The 24,443-nt window shown below is 36.3% G+C and overlaps 2 protein-coding genes and 1 pseudogene across 3 annotated transcripts; 1 reads left to right on the top strand and 2 right to left on the bottom strand.

The window, feature by feature from the left end:
• Window positions 1–810: 810 nt before the first annotated feature.
• Window positions 811–2,935, bottom strand: LOC106375025. Of its 2 annotated transcripts, none has more exons than XM_013814928.3 (5): window positions 2,167–2,935; window positions 1,804–2,071; window positions 1,605–1,719; window positions 1,410–1,534; window positions 811–1,333 (listed from the first exon to the last, which is right to left on the bottom strand). In XM_013814928.3, exons 1-5 carry the CDS (start codon window positions 2,557–2,559, stop codon window positions 984–986), a joined length of 1,251 nt encoding a protein of 416 aa, XP_013670382.1. In that variant the 5' UTR covers window positions 2,560–2,935; the 3' UTR covers window positions 811–983. The 2 variants fall into 2 exon arrangements, with proteins under 2 accessions (XP_013670382.1, XP_013670389.1); XM_013814935.3 differs by having other exon boundaries at window positions 811–1,210.
• A 12,105-nt stretch (window positions 2,936–15,040) lies between these two features.
• LOC106375000 lies at window positions 15,041–17,510 on the top strand (annotated as a pseudogene).
• A 3,951-nt stretch (window positions 17,511–21,461) lies between these two features.
• LOC106359481 lies at window positions 21,462–24,105 on the bottom strand. The gene is made up of 6 exons (XM_048777172.1): window positions 23,797–24,105; window positions 22,802–23,695; window positions 22,535–22,696; window positions 22,269–22,381; window positions 21,943–22,170; window positions 21,462–21,843 (listed from the first exon to the last, which is right to left on the bottom strand). The coding sequence occupies exons 1-6, from the start codon at window positions 24,103–24,105 to the stop codon at window positions 21,462–21,464; spliced, it is 2,088 nt and encodes a 695-aa protein (XP_048633129.1).
• Window positions 24,106–24,443: the final 338 nt, after the last annotated feature.

The raw sequence follows: 24,443 nt of genomic DNA, 5'->3' as shown, positions 1-24,443 counted from the left end.
CAGATTATATTAAATTTTATTCATCAAAGATATCTTAGTTTATGTTATTTAAATTATTTTGTAATAATTTTAGAAATAGATTAATTTAAATAAAATGCTTAATACTTTTAAAATATATATTGTTTTGTTTAAGATTATTCTAAGGAAGATTATTTGTTTACTTTAAATCAAGATTATTTTGCAAAATTTCTTTATTATGAAAGTGCACCTATATATATCTTTTTTTTTTCAATGACCTTATACACTATAGATTCATGAGGTTAACTAAACAAAATTTACAGTTGTTGTCACTGGTTATTTACGGAGGAAACCAGCTAGACCTGGTTATTTCCTTCCAATTATGATTATTTAATGGTTTAGGTATACATACCACCATTGGTTTTAGCCATTTAGATATTTGGTTGTTTTTTTTGTTATTGGTTAAAGTGTTATTATGATGCGTTTTGTCACATAAATAACCATTTTAATATCATTGGTTTAGTCTACTATTCTATGGTATGGGTAACTTAAAATCTATATGCATGGCCCGGTGTTTGATTTGTTCTCGATTTGGAGCATACATGATCTATGGGATCTATGTGTCAGAGGTTCACCGGTACATAGTTAAAAAAAAACAATTTGAAACATTCATACTCTATATTGTCTTTTTTGTCTCGTAAATGTCTGTTGTGATCGTAAGTTTTGTTGATCAACCGTAATCACATAATCATAACTTAGTTTACTCCTTCTTTTAAACTCTGAATTATATGCGTAGTAGTAAGGAAAATAAAACTAATCATTATAGAATAGGCAAATTGCCTCAAGAGATAATGAGGGAAGGCAAAGTCTTTAGATAATAATTCAAAGAAACATTAAAAGACTCCAATGAACAAAAGTCCGAAGATAGAAATGGAGGGAAGGTAAAGTCATTAGATAAACATAAAAACTGAACTTAAACTGCATCAAAAGCAGTCTCTGCGTAAAAGACTTGTTAAAGCTGTGTATTAGCCACTCTTGGAACGCTTGGCTTCATCTGACTCAAGACTCTCATCGGCTTTTCTAACCCTATCACCTGCATAATCCTCAAAGTCTCTGGAAGGACCGGATTCCTGACTTCCAGTCTTCAAGAAATCATCAGACGTTGGTGGAACATCACGTTCTTCCAAGGGAGATACAGGACGTGGAGCTTCTGTTGGGAATATCTTCGTCACAGTTATGGTTTGAGTCTTACCTGACAAATTATGATCTGAGACTTTCACAAGAAATTTATATGTCTGCCCTATTGTATCAAGTAGAGCTTGCGGCACCGGCACGCAATGGTCAGCTTCTACGCCCTCGATATAATTTAAATGACCTTGCACGATATATCAATGTCTCATATAATCCTAATAATACAGTGACTTAATCCAGATTTTTAGTGAAATACTAACCTCCAAGACGTTTAGGGTTTACTGTGGTGACCAAAAGAACGCTTGGAGTGCTTCCATAGGATTTGAATTTCTCGCAGAAGTCAGATGCGGCCTTGTCCCATAGATAAAGCTTCATCACTGGTCCGCTGCATAAGGTTAAAACCATGTGTTAAGCATAACACACAAAGAATGCGTATAAAATTTAGTTAATCTTACTCATGTGTCTGAACATGAACACATAGATGTCGCTTCTCTGCTATGTCAATTTCGTCGAGGACCGCATGCTCAGTGATAGTCTGCCTATTCACCAGCTTCATGTGGCCAACATAGTCTGAGATATAATAATTCAAAGGATTACTAATCACTGGATGTGAAAATAACTTAAAATTTAAGTATAAAGATCAATAGTGCTTACCATAAAGATCAACTTTGCGGTCACAGTTGGCCTGAAACTCCTCGTAGCTATGGAACCTGAAGCTATCTTCGAGAAATGGAACCGGAGGGTCATCAAGAACGAATAACTTAGTATTCCAAGCGAATGTAACGGTGGCGATATGATCTGAAACCCGATACTGAGCTTTGTTTCTGGAGCCAAAAAAATTGTTCAGCTTATAAACGGAGCCTGATACCAGTTCATATGTCCCAACCCGTCCTGCTGGAACAAAACCTTGAATAACAGTTCCCTGTAGATTATTTGTAATTGTGGATTAATATAAATCTAACAATATCGAGCATTATTAAAGAAGGAGAAAGAGTGGTAGTAGAGTCGCAGACGAACCTCTTCGTCGATAAGGAGCATCTCCTGTCCAATAAGGGTTTTCGTGTTTGGATTTTGAGCCTCCCAGAAATGGATCAATCGAAACCTCAAGACCGCTTCGTGTGGTCCGAACAAAACATCTCTGAAGAACATCGCTTGATCGGCTTGCGCGGAGGAGAGAGCGGTAGAAGCGTTTGATTTCATCAGAACGGCGGATGAGACAGCAGAGTTCCCGTTAGGTTTCATCGCAGTGGCTGAGGTGGCAGATGAGACAACAGACTTTTCGTTAGGTTTCATCACGGCGGCGGATGAAGCGGTGGACTTCCGGCTTGGCCTTGAAGTCGCGGAGGAGGCGAAAATATTCTTGTTGGTATTGCGGTCTGTCGAGATCGGAGAGTTTCCTTTGGGCTCCATGAGGATGATTGTCTTGAGAGAAACTTTCCAATTTTAATCGACACATAAGCCGTGAGAAGAGCTTTATAAATAGAAAAATGGTGAGGAAGATGAAAAGAATCCATTGAATGAGATCAAGGAAGGTTTGATTAGATTAGTTAGTGGTGAAAGGATAGATTGAAATGGAGCAGGAGAGAAGAGTAACAGAAGGTGTGGAAGTCGAAAGGAAAGAGAGGAACGGCGTGCTCGTGGAAGGAAGAAGAAAGAATGAACCAATAAACCAAGCCCTAGCAAACTAAAGAAAAAAAAAATAAGCCCAACATCACATACGAAACCCAAATCAATATCATAAACAGATGACATGTCCCATTGCTCCAATATTATTGAATGAATTTCTGATTCTATGTGGCACATCTAAGAAGGCTTTATATTTGCCTTTTAGTATAGTATAGATTTCTATCTACAACCATATAATTACCAATCATGCGTTCCAAGTTTTCTACCGAAATATTGATATGGAATTTTTTTTCCATTTAATTTTGCAGCTATATTAGATACATCTATATCCAAAAAATTATCAGACTAAATTTTATATTAGAATTTATACAACTACATCCTAACCAATCATCTCCTTTATTTTTTCGATCACACATCCAAAAAGAATTTCAAGATTAATTATGTGTGAACAAGAGTAGTGGAAAGATTGTTGACCTATATGAAAGTGATTTGCAATGTCATCCGAGTGGCACCAAAGTAAGAAAGATCATGTAGTGATTGCAAGCTCAGTAAATAAGTATTCCAAGCCTTCAAAAATTAATGCACCGACCTTCGACCAGGTGGTGGGCCCCTTGGGTAGAGTGTGCATGCATGGAAAGCCTATTAGTCGTAGGTGGTCAGAGCGTTAAAAATGAAATCAGAGCCAAACCTAGATGAATGTGGAGTTCTGTGTGGGTCTGTACTAACATGAATGATGATCCTGAGGCGCAACAAGGACGTTGAGTTCTATAAGAGGGGGTGATAGTAACATTTCGGTTTGTGGTATATGGTAGTGTATTTGAAAAATTTAAAATAATTGATTGACTATCTATGTCATCAAAGTGCAATATATATTTTTTGTCTTTTCGGTTAAACATCCAAAAAACTCCAAAGTTAAGTATACTTATACTAGAGTATTGGAAGGATAGGTGATCTATCAGAATATGATCTGCAATATTGTACAAGTGAGGCCAAAACACGTAAAAAGATCACATGGTGATTGCATTATTAGTAAACAAGCATTTTAAATCTCTACAAAAATTAACCCACCACAACAAGAATTTTCTGATGGAAATCCCGAAGGAATGCAATTCCTCGGAAATTCTGAATTGCCAAAAAATTACTGAAGGAACTGAAAGTTGAGCTTTCGTCGGGATTTTGGCAGTAATTATCGTCGAATTTTCGACAAATCTCTATTCGTTGGTAACTGTTGACGAATTGCCAAAAAACTTTTTGTCGATTTATTATTTCGAAAGATTCCCGAGGAAACCATACCCGTTAAATAGACCTTGTAATTTTCTAGGAAAATTTTTATTTTTTCGAGGATCCATTAAAAATTCTTAAAGAATATTATAACTGTTTTATATATGTTTGAGAAATCAAAAGTTTTAGAAGAATTTCCGGTGAATTTGTCATATTCCGTGGGAATTTTTCACAAATTCGTCAAAAATATCTGCAATTTTCATCTATTAATATCACTTCTACCATTCACAACAATGCACAAAAAACATGGCTCCTCCTGATTATTTTCGTTCATGGATGAATAAACTTGTTATGGATCCGGTGACAAATTTACTTATAAATGAATATGCAAATAGTATTAGTGAATTCATGTTGGTGACTCAATGACAACCATAAGCTATACAAACCCGTAAGCTAAAATTTTCATGTTCTTCTTATAAGAATATTAAGAACACTGATATTTGGAAGCATTTATATATAAATTATTTTATGCCGGGTTACAACATTTTGTATCTATATGGAGAAACTGATTATAGTAGTACTAGCAAACTTCAGACATATAGGTTGGAAGAACCTAGCATAATTGTAAATTATGGTGTATGTACTATTCACATGGTAAATAATGTATATAGAGAAAATTTACCTTAAAAGTTACCTATAGTGTGACACTACTATGGATGCATGATGTGTAAGAAAATTTTGAGGGAAAAAGATTTTCAGATATGAGCAGTACTTATGTGGACAACAAATGACTCATGTCCTTTTGATTAATCATCAGATTATGAGAGATTGACGTAATCAGAAAATTGTAATCTCACACTATTGTGTAATGCATTTCATTATGTTTTTTTTGTAACTTAATGGAGTTGCTTAAGATTTATTTCCATAGAATTAAAAATACATTTTCTGTATTTACAGATTCATAAAATTTAATTAAACTAAGCAAAAATTAATTACTGCCGACGAATTTCTGAGGAAACCCAAAATTTCAAATTCCTTGCGAATTTGTCGGTAATATCTTATTAATTATCGAGGAAACTAACAAAATTTTCAGGAATAATAATTTCTGATGAATTACCAATGAATATGAGTTTAAGATCTCAAATATTCAAATTATAAGTTAAACCGGGAACCTACAAGAGCACCAAATCATATAATAAGTTCTAAATAACATGTGGATGAACGAGTTCTTAATTATTTTAATATTTTAAATTATTGGCAAAATATATATATTAAATCAATAAATTTTCTCAATAACACATGTATACTTAAACTAACACTTTATTTTACATTGATTCATCTTTACAATATCTAATTTATTTTTCAAGTGCTTTGAAACAATTTTAAGGTTATAAAACTCATAAATTCTTATGTATACTATCAATGAATATTGTTGGTCTATTTTTCTTTGGTTTTGGAACTTTAAACGCCAAACTCGTCAGAATTTTCTCGAATATTACCAACGGAATTCTGACGAAAAAGGGGTTTGATATGTTGACTGGCCAATCACAAAATATGCAGAGAATATATTGCATTCGTGAGAAATCTGTCAAAAATCATGAAAAATATATGATAGATTCAACATATTATTATTTCGATAGTGGTTAAACGCATAATTAAATTAATTAATTAAATATTATAGGTGGATTTCCAATAATCACTATTTCTCGGTAATCCTTCGGAAATTAACAATAACCCAAAACAATCGACATGCATAAAATTTTGTGAACTGCCAATTAATTAACTTATTGACGGATTCCCGATAAATAAAATCCATCGATAATTTTATACATAAAACATGAGTTTTTTTTTTTAAACATGCCTTTGTTCTTCTTTTAGTCTCTCTCTCTCTCTCTCTCACTCTCTGTCCACAACAATATTACAAGGGTCATATTCCTTGTTATTTGCTGTAATAGAAGGGTTACAACGACTTAACAAGGAACAGCGTTTCGTTGTAAAACGCCCCTCGTAATGCAAGATTTGTCGTAACTTCCATGTAAAATTTACGACAAAATAAATTCGTTGTAAAAGCAAAAGAGAGTATTTCGTCGTAATTTCGTAGTTACGCTTTATCGTAAAAGACTCGTATAGTTTCCTTGTAAAATCGCCTTTAAGTACTTTTACAATTTACGACGAATTTACAAGTATTTTAATGTAAAATCCTTGTAATGTTAGATAGGAATTTACAAGTACTTCCTAGTAAATGTTTTGTAAAGATTACGAGGATTTTACATGTACTTCCTTGTAAACTCCTTGTAAACATTATAAGAAATTTACATCTCATTGTCATATTATTATAATATTATGAAATATTAAAAATTCAAAATATATAAATTATAAAATAAAATATTGAAAGTGAAAATATTTTTCAAAAAAAAATTACAAATGTCATAAATAATATTCAAATTTATAATAGAAAACAAAAAATTGGAAAAATAAAAAGCTAAGGGAGGACGCCATCGAAGTAGTTGTTGAGGGTGTTTCTTTCCGAAGAGTCTCGTACTTCATCTGGAGAGTCTCGTACTCGTACTTCATCTATGGGTTCTGTCTCGAAGACTAGGATGAAGTCGTCCTTGCGGCTTTATTGACGAAGCTTGTTCCTACCGCCAGTTCCTTCATTTTAGGAGCCACCTTAAAAAAGAAACATATTAATATAATCAATTACATAAAATTATAAGAAAATAAAAATATATATATATTTTTTTAAAAAGCTAATCAGTCGTTTAAATACCTCAACCTAATATTTGAATTAGTTTTGTTACCTAAAATTACCACCTAATCTAATTACCTAAACTAACTAATTACCTAAAATAATTACCTAAACTAACCACCTAAACTAACCACATAAACCTAAATTAATATTTCAAAAAAAAAACATACCTTTGAGAGAAGGAGAGGAGGAGTGGTTTGAGAGGAATGAAGGAGGCATTCCTCATTCATGTTTCGAGTTTATATAAGAAAAAAACATTCCTCGTAAAGTCATCGTAATTTTACGAGGAATCTACCAGACCTTCCCGCGTTTTTAGTGTTACGAGGAATCTACCAGGTCCGCGTTTTTAGAGTTACAACGAATTTACAAGGAATATTTACTATGAACTTACAAAAAAAACTTTACAACGACTTTACACGGAAAGCTTTACAATGAAATTATGAGGAAAGCATTACAACGAATTTACAACGACACATGTATTACGAGGAATCTACCAGGTCCGTGTTTTTTATTACGACGAAATTACTAGGACTATATCTGAAACCCCGAAAATCAAATCCCTAAACCCCAAAATCACTTATCTACTTACACCATACCCTTTTACCCCATCATCCCATTTATCCCATTTTTTCTTAAACCCTAAACTCCAATTGAATCCTTAAAACCCAAGTTATAAGTATTGAAATCAAACAACCACTTGATAGCAAATAATCAAATAATAAAATTATTCCGTAATCTCTAAACCAAGGGTATGAAATGAAGTTAACTTTTTTGGCTTGAGAATACTTACAACGAAATCAGTTTGGTAAAACAGCTTAAACACGTTTTCACCAAAGATAATGGTAACATGTTTCGTCAAAAAATCCTTGTAAACTTACAACAAATTTACATGGAAAGCATTATAACGAATTTACAAAGAAAACATTACAACAAATTTACAAGGACACATGTTTACGACGAATCTACCAGTCCTGTGTTTTTAGAGTTACAACGAATTTGCAAGGAAGCATTACAATGAATTTACAAGAAAATCTTTACAATGAATTTACAAGGAAACGATTACAACTAGGGGTGTTCAATCTGGATATCGGTTCGGTTTAGGTTCGGGTTTTTTCGGTTTTCGGTATTTTGGTTAGTAAAATATAACTACCATTCTAAATCCATATTTACTTCGGTTCGGTTCGGTTTATATACGTTTTCGGTTTATTCGGTTTTTTACCAAAAATATAATTATTTTGTTTGAGATCATATTATATGAATTTTAGAGTCATATTGTCAACACAGTCATTTATTAAAAATATATTACATGTTCAAATAAATGAACAAAAAGTAAAAATGCTTCTACCGTCAAATAAAATAATCAAATCTATAACTAAAATCAAAGCTTGAAATTTTGAAAATAAAAATATGAAACAAAACAGAAACATCAAAGAAAAGTTTTTCCACCCTTCCATATTTAGTGTTCATTAAAGTCATGCTTTTTCAATTGAACACGAAACTCTGTTCATTTACAGATACAAAAAAATTGTGAAAATTTTCTATTAATTATTGTCCATCAAATTTATAATCTTCATATTAATTTATTGAAGACTAAAATAAAGCAAAAAGATCAAAAGAAGACTTAGAAAATAAGATGTCTCAATTGCGATGTATTGTTATTTATTTATAGTTCAAGTGTTTTACAAATTAAGGTTCTTTATTACTATAAAATTATGATAATAGTTATTAACACAAATTTAACTTATGTAACAGATAGATTTTCATTTATTGTTATACAATAGATACATATTTACATATTTCTACTTTTAATCAGTTATATTCCAAACCATATCCAAATCCTACGGTTTTTATAAAATTATATCCATTCGGTTTATTTGGTATATTCCAAAACCAAACCATATTGTCTATTTTGGTTCGGTTCGGTTTGGTACGGTTCCATTTTACCATATTGAACAACCCTAATTACAACGAATTTACAAGGACACGTGTATTACAAGGAATATACCAGGCCCGTGTTTTCCATTACGACGAATTTACTAGGACTATATCTTAATCCCTGAAAATCAAATACCTAAACCCCAAAGTCTCTTACCTATAACATCATATCTCTTTACCACATTCTCCCATTTATCCTATTTTCTGTTAAACCCTAAACTCCAATTAAATCCTTAAAAGCCAACAAATAATTATTATAATCAAACAATATACACATGCACTAAGTCTTAAACTGATTTATATACATTTTTATAAATATTTAAAACATATATTACATCATTCTGAATCATTCGAGTTTTCATCAATATCACTACAATGATCATCATCGCTTGCATCGAACTCTTCTTCACCTTCTCCATCTGTCATATCTTCGAAAAGATCTTCATATTGACGGTTATCCGGATCAATAAGAAGGATGTCATCAGTTTGTTGTTCAGATACTTCGACTTCAGTGATACACACTTCTTCTTGCAAAGGTGATTCTTCTCCAGCAACTATTCGCCCACGAGGTGTAACTTTGATAGCAGCTAATAAAGTTATTCCAAAATCTCTAAACCGAGGGTATCAGTTTGGTAAAGCATGCTTAAAACACGTTTTCACAGAAATTAATGGTAACATATTTCGTCGTAAAAGCCTTGTAAAGTTTAAAGGACTTTACGGCGAATTTTCTCTTTCCTCATAAAATCGACGTAAATTTACATAAATATTACAACAAAACATTTTTCTTGTAACTTTAGTACAACTATACGACGAAATTCAGTTTCATCGTAAAATCGTAATAATTATTATAATCAAACAATATACACATGCACTAAGTCTTAAACTGATTTATATACATTTTTATAAATATTTAAAACATATATTACATCATTCTGAATTATTCGAGTTTTCATCAATATCACTACAATGATCATCATCGCTTGCATTGAACTCTTCTTCACCTTCTCCATCTGTCATATCTTTGAAAAGATCTTCATATTGACGGTTATCCGGATCAATAAGAAGGATGTCATCAGTTTGTTGTTCAGATACTTCGACTTCAGTGATACACACTTCTTCTTGCAAAGGTGATTCTTCTCCAGCAACTATTCGTCCACGAGGTGTAACTTTGATAGCAGCTAATAAAGTTATTCCAAAATCTCTAAACCGAGGGTATCAGTTTGGTAAAGCATGCTTAAAACACGTTTTCACAAAAATTAATGGTAACATATTTCGTCGTAAAAGCCTTGTAAAGTTTAAAGGACTTTACGACGAATTTTCTCTTTCCTCATAAAATCGACTTAAATTTACATCAATATTACAACAAAACATTTTTCTTGTAACTTTAGTACAACTATACGACGAAATTCAGTTTCGTCGTAAAATCGTAATAATTTTCTCGTAAATTTACGAGGAATATATTTCCTCGTAATTTTTCCTCGTTATAGGCATGTTTTCTTTAGTGCTCTCTCTCTCTCTCTCTCTCTCTCTCTCTCTCTCTCTCTCTCTCTCTCTCTCTCTCTCTCTCTCTCTCTCTCTCTCTCTCTCTCTCTCTCTCTCTCTCTCTCACATATATGTTAGGTTGTTAGAGAGGATAGATCTTAGGGATTGAAATTTTAGAAATGAGTTAGATTGTTTGGTTTAGGATTTTATGTTTTTGATTTGTGTTACAATTGTTAGTTTTAAGATTTTACATGTTAAATTTAGGATTTGAATACTAAGTTTGTGTTTTTCATGTTTAAAATCGTTTTTCATTTTATTTATATTCTTACATTTTTTATTTTTCTGGAATTTATAAAACATTGAAAAAATTTGTTATTATTTTTCTGGAATTTATAAAACACTGAAAAAAATTTTTATATAAAAAACTTTTTTTTTTAAATATAATATTTAAATCATTAGATAAAACTAATTTATAAAATATTTTTAACAAATTTTCTAAAATGTTTTTATATAAAAATTTATCTTTTAAATTGTATATACAAATTTTTTTTATAACTTTTTCTTTTAAATATAATATGTTAAAACGTTTTTCAAAGCAGAACACATTTTAAACCTTTTTAAAATCTTTAAAAATTTACTCAAATTTATTATTATTATTTTTGTTGTATAACGTATTATCAACAAAAAAATTGTACGTCTTGCCACGCAACGAGCCGCCAATGTTTCGGTTCACGTGGTGGGAGTACTTAAAATGGACTTTTCAAGGGTCCTAATTCAAATAATGTAGTATTTGAGATGTCAATCCATTTCTAAGAGTTTTAATGCAAAGAGAATTCAGGTTCCAACTTAAGTTAAATGCAATCCAAGTGATAGGGTGATTCAATTAAGTTAACAAGGTTCTAACATAACTATCTAGTAATTTTCAAGTAATTGGATAAAAGAGGAGCCATGGGTGTAGGAATTTGGTTTTAGATGACTAAGTTTTAAACTAAAATGGCAAGATTCAATCAACACATTTTCCTAAGTCTAGATAACATTTCTAAGCTAGTTCTTTATCAAGACAAAAGCTCATTTTCTCTAATAGATCAAACATCAAATCTCTTTGGTTTGTGTCTATCTAGCAATCATTAAGTACTGATCATTCAACTATCAAAACTCCCCCAATATCAGATGTCTTTGGTGGGGTAAGTTAAGAGAATGTTGAGTTGGTTCAGACATTTCATCGAACACCTTTCAGGCGATGAAATGTCAATATTTATTATCGACAAAATTAATTTTGTCGATAATAAATACCGATGAGTTCCCAACATATGGTTTCCCACAAATCTTATTGTTGGAAATCTGTCGATACATAGTCCGTCGGATCCATGGGAAATCTGTGGTGATACCGAGGAATTCCTAAATTTGTTTCTCCTTAGAAAATAGTATGGACAACCTTGTTTCCTGACGAATTCTCGATGAATTTGACCATCAAAATTCGTCTGGTTTCATGTAGTGCACGTACCATCAACCAGGTGACAGAGTCCACGAGCCGAATAAACAGGTGTGATTATAGCTTTTTCTTTGAATGAGTAAAAGTTATTTGGTATTATTTCTTACTGCTTATTTCTAGAGTAATTAACTAAAAACCTGATCATAGGATAGTTAGGCGCACACGAGAGATGGTCTACTACCTGAATGGAATCCTGCTGAGCTAGGTTGTTAGATACATGCGAGAGCTGGTTTAATTAACCTAATTGAATTGGTTCTTAACGCTTGTCTGGAAGGAGTGTCGATTGATACTCAACCATTGGCATCGATCGACTCTCATTCATAAGTTTGCATGCGAGAGATGGAATCACATGATTCCAGGCATCTGAATAGTAAGTGCATGCGAGAGCTAGTTTACTTGCTTATATGTATTCGAGTTCTACGATCAACCTCTGTAGATTGTTGTTCTGATAACCTGATTGAAACCCTAAGTCTAGTAACCCTCATTCCATCAAACAAACTCACTACTGTTTACCGAACAACTACCTTGTTCACAACTGTTTACTTTATTTACTGCTTATTATTATTTGACCTAGCATAGTCTGAAGCTAAAATCTATTGTGTGAAATATCGAGTCTCTGTGGATACAATCCTCAAGTACTACATCGAACCTCTTATTTGAGAGAGTAGCTTGAAGGTTAATTTGAGCTTATCACTCATTGACACCTTATCTTTATGTGATCGTCAACAATGTGCAGTCCAAGGTGTTAAATAAGTCGGCTGCTGCTGGGATGTTTGGATACCATCCAACGTGTAGAAGGATCAGACTGACCCACTTGAGCTTTGCTGATGATATTTTGGTATTTACTGATGGTAAAGTATCATCACTAGATGCTGTATTAAGTGTAATGAACCAGTTTTCCCGAAGATCAGGTCTGCATATCAACGACGCAAAGTACTTCCTCTACCAAGTAGGTCATAGAAAACATTTAGTGCAGCAAGCTGCTGAAGCTAGGGGGATTTCAGTGGGAAGTTTACCCTTTAGGTACATGGTTTTTCCCCTCACGTTGAAGGCTTGAACTAAGGTGGATTATGAGCCGCTCATAGACAGAATACGAGGTAAGTTCCTGGCATGGTCACATCGATCTCTATCTTTTGCAGCGAGGCTTCAGTTGATAAAATTTGTTATTTCAAGTATCATGAAATTATGGTGCGCATCATTTATCTTACCAATTGCTTGTTTGGAGGAAATCGAGAGTCTTTTCAGTGCTTTCATATGGTCAGGGTCGCCAAATGACCACCATAAGGCTAAGGTTGCATGGTGTGAACTCTGTTTTCCACATAATGAAGGCGGATTAGGGATCCGAAAGTTGCGAGAAACTTCTAGGGTTTATGCAATAGGACTGATCTGGAAGCTATTTTCGCTATCAGGTTCCTTGTGGGTTGCTTTGACCCAAGTCGAGCTGCTAAAGGGTGAATCATTCTGAGAGGTAAAGGAAACAAACAAGGGGACTTTGCTTTGGCGAGAACTTATTAAACTCAGACCTTTGGTCTCTGGTTTTATTAGGAGTGCAGTTGGAATGGAGAATCTACTTGTTTATGGTTTGATGACTGGTTAGGGACGGTTTGGCTGATAGAGGAAACTGGAGATATGGGACCTCTGTATCTTGGAATACTTCGTCATGCTTTGGTGCCTGGCGCATGTAGAAGTGGCGATTGGGCAATGAGAATACGAGGTAGATGAGTGTATGAGGCAGTTTATAAGAAGATTGAGAAGGTTCAAAAAAACAGATGAAAACAGAGGAAATGATGTGATGTTATGAAAGCATGATGAGGATGATTTCAAGGACACTTTCTCTACTCGGAGGACTTGGGATCAGATCAGGATAAGGGCTCTGGAGGTTGACTGGCATTCTATTGTTTGGTTCCCACGGGATGTTCCTTGTCAGGATTTTATTGTGTGGTTAGCTATTAAAGAGAGACTCTCAACAGAAGTCCATATGAGACAGTGGGGAATCACCAAAAGATGCATGTTTTATGGAGAAAGGGAAGAAACATGGACCATCTCTTTTTTGCATGTCCTATCACCTTCACAATTTGGACTGCACTCACTGTTAGACTGTTGGGTTCTGCGGCGTCACCGGATTGGACCACCACGGTGATGGCTTTGAACAGACGAAACAGAAGTAAGATGGACAGCATCCTCTTGCGGCTGGTCTTTCATTCCACCATCTACTTTGTTTGGATAGAGATGAACACAAGGAGACATCAAGGAAATTGGATAAGCACTGATAGGATGACTAGGCAAATTGAAAAAATCATTCGCAACATGATTTCATCTTTAAAATACACAAGACACCACAAGCTTGCTGGTCTCCTCAGACATTTGTTTGAAGTTTATGGAGATGAAGTAGAATTTTCGGAATATGAAATGGGTTTTTTTTTTGGGACGGAGATAATGATTACAACTAGGTCTTTTGTATACCTTTTAGCTTTTTTATACACCCTTTATAAATTTCATTTTGCAAAGCATTATCTTATGTGGAAACCCATTACTCTGGTGATCAGAAATGTACATCGTCTAGTGTCAAATTTCTTACAAAATGTAGTTCCTATAGACGATGTACATTTCTGATCACTTGTTCTATATGAACTACATTTTGTAAGAAATTCTGAAATTAGACGATGTACATTTCTGATCACTAGAATAATGAGTTTCCACATAAGATAATGCTTTGCCATAAACATATGTCGGAAGCTTCAACCAACCAACTAACTTCTTTTATAGTTTGATATGATTAGGCTGATTTTTACGCATGTTACTACATTTTCAGTAATTGAATCAGTTCCATTGAATTGCAGTTACTGAATTCCATGAGGAAACTTGTATTTGGGAACAACATAATTGCTTCGAATTGTTTAAAAGTTATCTATAAAAAGAAAAGTTCCAATGGTTAAGAATTCAAAGTTCCAGCAAGTTTTTTTTATTGTTGTTTGCATTGATTCGATACATTTTCGACCACTAATTCATTGTCAACAATTACTTATTAGAGACACAGCATATGTGCCCCATGACTCACTTATCCAAATATCCCCACCAATTATTTTATACTATTGTAAATTCACCAATATATTAGTTATTCTTTTGTAATATGGTGTAATCAGCTTAAACAGATGACAAAAATAACCAAAACCATTTAATAGAGCTTATACTCTCTTTTTTATAAAATGATCAAATTTAAACATCAGCTTTGCAAAGCTAACTGCTTACAAGCTTGTTGAGTTTTTTGGGTAAAACAATCTTGTCGATTTTTTTTTTTTTTTACGTCGAACGGCCATTCTATTACTCAAGCTTGAGGTGATCTAAGTAACCAGACCGGAATAGAACAACCAATAACGTCGAATTTAAAATGGAGCTAATCACTCTATGTATGTGTTTACATTAACACCAATCAAATATTGCTCTAATATCTCTATTAAAACAACTTTATTGGTAAGCTTCTTTAACACAAAAAAAAAATTATTGCTAAGCTCTAACTAGGTATCTCAAAATATAAAATAAAATTATATTAAAATATTATTTGGATATCTAAAGAGTTAGAATCCAGTTTAACAGTTTCTCATTTGCGTTAACGTTTGCCAGTGAGATTGTTCTAAGAACGCACTTATATATAGACTATATTAATAACTGATTTAAATATTCAAAAATATTATAAAATTTCAAAAGAAATTATCCAAAAAAAAAAACGTACCACTTTTATGACCGTTTTTTACGTACCTGCTGATCTTGAACTATACCGACTTTTTTGTACACCGGTTTTATGCTGCAATGGCTAACAAAACCAATGAGTAATTCCTCAAGCTTATTCATTGGCTCTTGACCTTGATCAATAGGTGAATACATATGACTCTACCGAAAAAGCTTATCATCTTTTACTAAATATAATTGTTTATCTGCATTTTGAATTACATCTTATGCAAAGAAGAGTTTTTTAGATTAGTGGCTCGCTTGCATCAGTCTTTCTTTACAGCTAGTGGTAACATCCCTTGATAAGAAGACCTAATTATCCTGTTAAATTATAATGGTACCAGTTAGGTAAAGCAGGAAAATATATAAATAAAAGATTAATTTAATTTGTAAAGTAATCAACAGGAATGGCTTTGTTTATTCATGAAGCTTAAACAAGAAATGTAGAGCTGTACTATACAAGTTACTGAGCTTGCCAAATATCATTATTACATTCCATTATCCTATTAAGTAAATATCCTTGTCCATCACTAACTAACTCCCCCTAAATCACGTGGGTTGTACTAATTAATCTACATACCTTCTCTGCCTACATATATGAACTCTATGCTAAGGTTATAGCAACACAAAGACAACGCAAGCTATTACTTCTATTCCATCAATATACCAGAGATGGAAGGCTTGGAAATTCCTAAGCAAGAAGTTCATATCAAAATTGATGATTCAATATCTAGCAGTAAGGAGAGACACATACCAAACCCATGGTTCCTCATACCAAACCCATTGTTCTGATGTCTGTTTTGAGTAGTCTCCATGCAGGCTATTTCAGAATAAGCCTCTCACTCTGCAGCCAAGCTCTGCTATGGAAGATGATGATCGCACCTGATTTACCAAGTATGTCCAATTTGCGAAGCAATCTCCCGTCTTTGGCGTTCCATCTCCTTTGGTGCCTAGCCGTTGCAACACAAGTGTCACTCTGTCTTTTGTACGCGTTGAAGTGTTTCTTCTTTTTTAACATGGTGAAGGAAGAGTTCTCACATTATATTGGAGTGAACTATCTTTACGCTCCATCAATCTCATGGCTAATCTTGCTTCAATCAGCTCCAATGATGGAACCACAGAGTGTTTTGTATCAGACATTATTCTCGGTGTTTGCTCTCCCAGTATTGGCCCTCGACACAAAGCTTTATGGACAGTGGTTCACCACAGAGAAAAGGTTCCTGTCGATGATGGCAAACCCGGCAAGCCAAGTATCAGTAATCGCAAACCTAGTGGCTGCACGGGGAGCAGCAGAGATGGGATGGAAGGAGTGTGCTCTATTCTTGTTCTCCCTGGGGATGGTTCACTATTTGGTTATCTTTGTTACACTTTACCAACGCCTACCAGGCGGTAAGAACTTCCCAACAAAGCTGAGGCCAGTTTTCTTCTTGTTCTTTGCTGCACCAGCCATGGGAAGTCTAGCTTGGAACTCCATTTGTGGAACCTTTGATCCTCTTGCGAAGATGTTGTTCTTTCTTTCGCTCTTCATATTCATGTCCCTGGTAAGTTTACAACATACCAAGAAACAAATATGAAATCGTGTGACAAGACACTTACCTTTAATTAATTTATTTATTTACATTTTCAGGTGTGTAGGCCAAATCTTTTCAAGAAGTCAATGAAAAGATTTAATGTCGCATGGTGGGCTTACTCGTTCCCCATGACCTTTCTTGCTTTAGACTCAGTTCAGTATGCGCAAAATGTGAAAGATCAGGTCGCTTCTAGAATGATGCTTATCTTCTCATCTATCTCCGTTTTGATCTTCCTTGGTGTGATGGTACTAACAGCAGCCAACAGCAATAGACTACTCAGACGTGATCCTGTCCTCGGTTCTGCAACTAGTCCAAAAGACAAATTACATCTGTCTCAGTGCGGCTACTTGTTAACCAGAGTCAAATCTAGTCTGCTCCATCTTTTCCAAGTGCTTGCTTTTTCATCATAGCTTCTATGCCCTTCCTTCTTGTGCGTAACTCTCTCAATGTAATGATGCAACCACTATGGTTTTAACACAGCAGAAGACTAAGTTTCATATTTGAATTTCAAACCCTAATTTCAGTTGATAAAACCTTAATAACCACTTTGATTATATTATTGATTCAATCAAAGGCCATAAATATGAAATTCTCAGCATCAAACTCAAATGCGACAAAAAAAAAAAAAAAAAAACTCAAATGCGACTGCTAAAAAATCTAATAATTGAGATTCTTGTAATTGAAACATTGTATCCTTAGTTTTGTAAACAAATGAAAATTGTAACCAAAAGTCAAATTACATAAACATACAACGTGCGATATTTTTTCTTTGTTCTCACCCATGCATGCACAAATTCTGCGAAAACTCATACAAATTATTAAAACTCGGACAAAAATGTTACTACTATTAAAATTTTGTGAAGACTTTTTTTTTTCCAAAGAAGCTTTAATCTCTAGCCGTCCAAATATTCTAAGGAATCCAGGGGTAGTCGGGCAGAGTGGTGCTGAAGGAGGTAAGTTTATGGCTTTCAAGAAAATTTCAATGATTCGCTTTTCATTGGCTTTCCTGATAATAAGTGCAAGCATGGATAGCAAGCCCCAAACACTACTAGCAAAAAGGAAACATAGGAGAATGTAAGGGATACTTTTGGAGGCTCCACATCTTGTACAGTTTTTGAAAGAAGCAACTCATGCATGACAATTATTCTCCTACAAGTAATTTTGCTAAACCAATTGTAGGGCTTTCCTGGTGTAATAGCCGTGTTCTGCTTTCCCGAGTTGTACCCAATTTTAATAGAGAAATAGCCTCATTTATCTAGCAACCAGACCAAAAATTCACTGACTTTTCGGATCTTGGGTAGATTTGACGAATAAGAACAACATATTGCGTTAGTGTTATTGGACACTGGGATTTCCAGTTCAGTCACTTGTTCTAGTGTCCAACATGGGACTAACTCTGAGTGAGATATTTTTACTTGTAAGAGGAGTTATTGTGTGTGTAAACCTATGAGAATGTGTTCTGAATATACTTTCTTATTGAACAAGTTAACCTCTACATCGTATATATACATCACAAAGAGAAGATATTCCTAAACCAAGATATAGAAATATCCCTAACATAAAGGAAGTTTTCCTTATTGTAATAATGGAATATCCGATATGATCCTTGACACACAAGGATCCTAATACTCCCCCTCAATTTGGAGAGGAAAGATTCCGAACTCCCAACTTGGACAGCAAGAACTCAAACTGTGGGCGAGCAAGAGCTTTAGTGAGAATGTCAGCCAGTTGATACTTCGTACGAACATGACACATTGTGATGAGACCCGCTTTGGCAGCATCGCGAACACTATGACAGTCTCTTTCAATATGTTTAGTTTTCATGGAACACAGGATTTGAGGCAATGTGTATCGCTGCCTGACTATCACAGTAAAATGGCACAGGTGTGGATGGTGAAATACCGAGATCTTTAACGAGAGGAACAATCCACTTCATTTCGCGAACTGCCGCTGCCATTGCACGATATTCGGCCTCAGCTGATGAGTGAGAAACGGTGTCCTGTTTCTTAGTTTTCCAGTCAATAGGAGAGCCGCCTAGAAGAACCACAACGAACTGAGGGAGCGACGCGTGAGAGGACAAGACTGCCAATCCGCATCACAGTAGATGGACAGTTCAAGATTACTATCAGATTTCAAGAGGATTCCTTGACCAGGAGACCCTTTAAGAAAACGCACGACTCGCAATGCAGCGTCCCAATGAGCTTAACGAGGAGTTTGCATGAACTGAGATAGTAAGTGAATAGAATATGACAACTCAGGACGAGATATCGCAAGATAGACTAGTTGTCCTACCAATCGACGGTATTGGGACGGGTCAGGGAACAGACGACCCGCATCAGAGGCGAGTTGATGGTTCTGCTCCATAGGAGTACCAGCTGGCTTAGAACCAAGCAAGCCTGTTTCAGCAAGGATATCAAGAACATACTTTCGCTAAGAAAGAAAGATACCTTCGTCAGACCGAGCTACTTTAATTCCCAAAAAATATTTCAATCTCCCCAAATCTTTCATGTGGAAACAAGTACCCAAATAAGCTTTAAATTTCTTCAGTCGAACCAAGTTGTTGCTAGCAATAACCAAGTCATCAACATATATAAGGACACGAATCTCATCATCACCCATGATAAACATAAATAATGAATAATCTTCGTATGACTGTTGAAAACCGAACTTCACAAGAGCATTCGAGAGCTTTGCAAACCAACATCGGGGTTCTTGTTGTAAATCATACAGAGACTTCCGTAACCTACATACTTTGGTTGGATCCGAGTGAGAGAACCCGGGAGGAAGCTTCATGTACACCTCTTCTTCAAGATCTCCATGAAGAAAAGCATTATGGACATCCATTTGGTGAATCTCCCATTTCTTAGCTGCAACAATACAGAGGAGAGCACGAACCGTGGTGTTGGGGTCGAAAACGGTTACGACAAAGTTAACGTCCAAATCTCTGCAATACACAAGTATGTCCCTCCGCAACATATTTTTTCGAGATGAAGTTTCGTTCGAATTCCATTTAGATCAAACATAAGCCATCGGAAACATACCCAAACCAATTACGGATAGGTTCGAGTATGACAATCGGAACATGGACAAACCAAGCTCGGTCATTGTGCAACTACCGCACATGCACGCTATCCGGTCGCTACGTAGCGACCGAGATCGAGCCAAGCTCGGTCGCTACGTAGCGACCAAGCTCTTCCGAAACGTCGATTCGACACCAGTCCATGCTATCTCGTCTATCGTTCGATGCTATCCAAAGACCGTAGCAAACTCAGTTCATGTTTTCCGCCATTCTAAGTCATCAATCAAACTTTGCGGTAAAAACCGCGGAAAGTTCGTTTTTTATCGAAAGAAATCGTAATAAGTGTTTCGAGTCGGAAGACGGCCCAAAGGGACCTAAGACACGACCCGAGGCCCAACTTACGATTTCTTAACCAAAGGCCCATAAACCGTAGGACGGTTTATGCTTGCTGCGCAAGGAAAGATAAATGTCAAGTTTCCGTGGATAAATACGAAATTTTGAAGATAATTACGAAGATCAGAAAAAATGGAATATCTCCATTTTATGCTATGACGGCTTAAGGGCAGAAGAGTAAAAGCGTAAACCGACCTTGGAGCGAGTATATAAAGAGTTCTAGGCGAGAAGCATGAAAAGAGAACTTTTCAGAGAAAACTTAGCACTTAAAGCAATTTTAGGCAACTTTCTGTTTTTGATATTCGAGCTGCGACTCAACTAGGTTTTTGTAGTCTTAAGGTTTTAGAACTAGGAATCTCGCCGACAGCTCTCGAAGCCCAGGCTCTTACTTTGTTGTAACGCTCAGACGCGAATTCGGAATAAGATCTATTTTGCTCTCTTTTCGATTTCTTATACTTTATCGTTGTTATTCTCGTGTTCTGATTGCTTGGCGTGTGGTATTAGCAGATATCCGGGACCTCTGGGAAATTAGGGTTTTTCTAGTTTCCTTATTTAAACGGAAATCGACAGTGCGAATTTCGGTTCCCACACGTGGTCATCTTAACCACAGGTGAAAAACGTCTCGGTGAAATCTGCACCTTCTATCTGATCATTTCCCCGAACTACAAGTCGCGCTTTATGCTGCCTAATTGTCCCATCCGAGTTGTATTTAATCGTAAAGATCCAGTGTGAACCAAGCACAACTTTTCCTGGTGGGAAAGTAGTAACATCCCATGTGCCTTGGTCCTCATGCGCAACAACTTCATCTTTCACGGCTACACGCCAGACGTTTTGTTTTACAGCTTCACAATAATTTTTCGGAATCACACCTGCATTCACAGCTGCAAGAAAGGCTCGATGCACAGGTGAGAATGGCAAATCAGATAGATATTCAACCAATGGATAGGGTGTCTTACCAGTGACCGAATTAGACGACACTGACGAAGATGAAGAAGTAGGAGCGAGATGGGTATCTTGTATGCAGACTGTGTTGTAAGCAACATAATCTTGAAACTTAACCGGCGGAGCTCGAACACGTTGCCTGCGTCCTAAGACTTCTTATGGAGAGGAAGACTGCTGAGCAGGAACAGAAGTATCAGATATTACTGGTGGTGATAGAGGAAGCTCTATCGCATGCTCTGTTTCAGTGACACAACTTGATGGCTGAGCAACCTCTGCAACCCGTTCACGTTCACTAGAGATGTCAGTACTCCCCCTTTCGTCCAACACTAGCTCCGATTCTGGGAGAAAAATCCAATCATCATCAGAAGCAACAGTCGGGGACAAGACAGACAATTGAGGTAGAACCGAAACAGAGGCCATCGGAAACTCTGTTTCATAAAACACAACATCTCGACTGATAAGAAATTCCTTCTTCTCCAAATCGTACACCTTCCAACCTTTCTGACCAAATGGATACCCGGTAAAGATACATCTTCGGCTTCGTGGTCAAAATTTATCTTTATCACGAGAACGATGATGCGTGTAGCACAATCTCCGAAAAACTCGAAGATGTTCGTACTATGGTTTAGTTCCATACAATATCTCATACGGAGAACGCCTCTGAAGAACCTTAGTAGGCGTTCTGTTAATCAAATGAGCCGCTGTCATGACGGCCTCGCCCCAGAACTTAACTGGTAGCTTACTTTGAAACAAGAGTGCTCGAGACACATTTAAAATGTGTATGTGTTTTCTCTTAACACACCCATTCTGCTGAGGCGTTCCAACACAAGACGTTTGATGGACAACTCCATGTTCTCGAAAATAGCTACCAAGACAAGTAAACTTAGTACCATTATCGGATCGCACAATCTTGACGTGCTTTCCAAACTGTTTGTGCGTCATTGTGCAGAAATTTTGTAGTACGGTTTAACTTCAGATTTCTCAAGTAGAAAGTACGTCCATACTGCTCTCGAGTAATCATCTACAATAGTCAAGAAATAGACTGCACCACTAGAAGAACGAGTTCGATACGGTCCCTATACGTCACAATGAATCATATCAAAACATTCTTTAGTTTTATTAGAACTATTAAAGAAAACTTCTCGAGTTTGCTTCGCCCTAAAACAAGTGTCACAAGGACCATGGTCAGCAGTTTTATTTGTAGAAAACATAGGTAAAGACGACATAACAGAAAACGATGGATGTCCTAGCCGTTGGTGCCACATAAACTGATCCTCTGTGCTGACAACTGAACTAGTCATACGATGAACCCTCGCAGCCATGACATCTTGAAAGTAGTATACCCCATCTCGCTCTCTACAGGCTCCAATCAGGGTCCTCTTAAAACGGTCCTGCAAAACACATACTGTATCAGTAAGGAGAGCAAAGCAGTGTGTTTGTTTCAAAAATTTCGAAACAGAGATCAAGGAACAATTCAAGTTGGGCACAAATAGAACTTTCTCCAGCGTGACACGATCTGTTAAGGGAAGCTTTCCAACATGAGTCGCAAACGTTTTATTTCCGTCTGCGAACCCTGTAGGACACGGCGGTATCACCGACGTGTTAACTAACAGAGAAAGATCTCCAGTCATGTGGTGAGACGCTCCAGTATCCAGTATAAGATCACCAAGTCTAGTCTTACCAGAGAGCTTGTCATTCGATGGGCGTGCTCTTTCATCAATCATCTGGGAGAGAGCTGCCCACTGCTCATCGGTAAAACCAGGAAAACAAGAAGAGTTCGAAGTAGTCGCGTGTGCATTATTCACTCGAGCTCCAGTGTTACGCGAGCGATCAGCACCAGAAGACCCACGACCACGACCTCCTCTGCCGCCACCTCTGTTTGCTCTAGTGTTTCCTCTGTTAGACGACGCACGCTCTTCCCACCAATCGGGAAACCCAACCAGTTGCCAACAGTTCGACTTGTCATGTCCTGTTCTCCTGCAGTGAGCACATTGCGAGCGTCTTCCTGAACTAGCAGAACCAGTACGCGAAGTAGCCTGATCCATTTCAGTCTTGGCTGTAAACCCAATTGCGTTCTGCTGCGACTTTCGATCCTTTGTCGAGTTAAGACGTTGTTCTTCTCGCACAACCTTAGCATATATTTCTCCAATGTCCATCTCGGAGTCTGACGACACTATGGACTGACAAATTCCTTCAAACCTTGATTCATCAAGACCCATCACGAACTGATGCATCTTCTCCGCCTCTCGTGCTTTCTCTATCTCCGGAGCTGCTCCACACGTACAACTTGGGAGAGGCGAGTACATATCCAACTCTTCCCACAACTTGGACAGACGTCCAAAGAACTCAATAACAGACTTTCCATCCTGGCGACAAGATGCGAGCTGTTCCTTCAGATGATGCACACGCACCTTGTTACCAACAGAGAATCGTTTGCGAAGATTTCCCAAAGCTTATGAACATCTTGCACAAACGTAACAGTAGACCTCACCCGAGGCTCAATAGACGTGTGAATCCATCCCACAATCATCAAATTAACCGAGAGCCAAAGCTCCACGTTAGAATCATTTGCAAGAAGCATCGGAATCGTACCATTAACGAACCCAAGTTTTCGTTTTGCACGAAGAGCGTTGGTCATCTCACTAGACCATTCACCATAATTTTCACCCGTCAACGTCACCGACGTGATCATGGCTCCCAGATTGTCGGAAGCATGCATAGAATACGGCGTCGCACTGACAACGCCTCTGCTGTCCATCGTACCACTCTTGGTCACGGTCGACTCTTCTCCATCACCCATACTTGCTGAATCTCACAGAGAAACAACAAACTGAAAACAACCAGAAGATCTCTGAACTTCGAAGCTCTTAACACACCAACACAAGCGTTTCTAGGTCCAAAGGATTGTCTGCTATGATACCATGTAAACCTATGAGAATGTGTTATGAATATACTTTCTTATTGAACAAGTTAACCTTTACATCGTATATATACATCACAAAGAGAAGATATTCCTAAACCAAGATATAGAAATATCCCTAACATAAAGGAAGTTTTCCTTATCGTAAAATGGAATATCCGATATGTTACTTGACACACAAGGATCCTAATATGATCCAAGGAACGGAAGTATAGAAC

The sequence above is a fragment of the Brassica napus genome, chromosome A3, assembly GCF_020379485.1.
Source record: "Brassica napus cultivar Da-Ae chromosome A3, Da-Ae, whole genome shotgun sequence".
Classification (NCBI taxonomy): Eukaryota; Viridiplantae; Streptophyta; class Magnoliopsida; order Brassicales; family Brassicaceae; genus Brassica; species Brassica napus.
Note: the sequence above shows the minus strand (reverse complement) of the source record. Positions and strands in the feature narration are given on the sequence as shown.

What these genes read in the sequence shown, in the direction of transcription:
- LOC106375025 (XM_013814928.3), bottom strand. Translation starts at nt 2,559, where the DNA reads ATGGAGCCCAAAGGAAACTCTCCGATCTCGACAGACCGCAATACCAAC. An exon ending in CCGCAAAGTTGATCTTTATG is followed by an intron (nt 1,720 to 1,803) that starts GTAAGCACTATT and finishes ATTATATCTCAG; the next exon opens with ACTATGTTGGCCACATGAAG. An exon ending in GTTCATGTTCAGACACATGA is followed by an intron (nt 1,535 to 1,604) that starts GTAAGATTAACT and finishes AACCTTATGCAG; the next exon opens with CGGACCAGTGATGAAGCTTT.
- LOC106359481 (XM_048777172.1), bottom strand. Translation starts at nt 24,105, where the DNA reads ATGGGTGATGGAGAAGAGTCGACCGTGACCAAGAGTGGTACGATGGAC. An exon ending in TAGGACATCCATCGTTTTCT is followed by an intron (nt 22,382 to 22,534) that starts GTTATGTCGTCT and finishes TGTGACGTATAG; the next exon opens with GGACCGTATCGAACTCGTTC. An exon ending in GAGAAATCTGAAGTTAAACC is followed by an intron (nt 22,171 to 22,268) that starts GTACTACAAAAT and finishes TTGTCTTGGTAG; the next exon opens with CTATTTTCGAGAACATGGAG.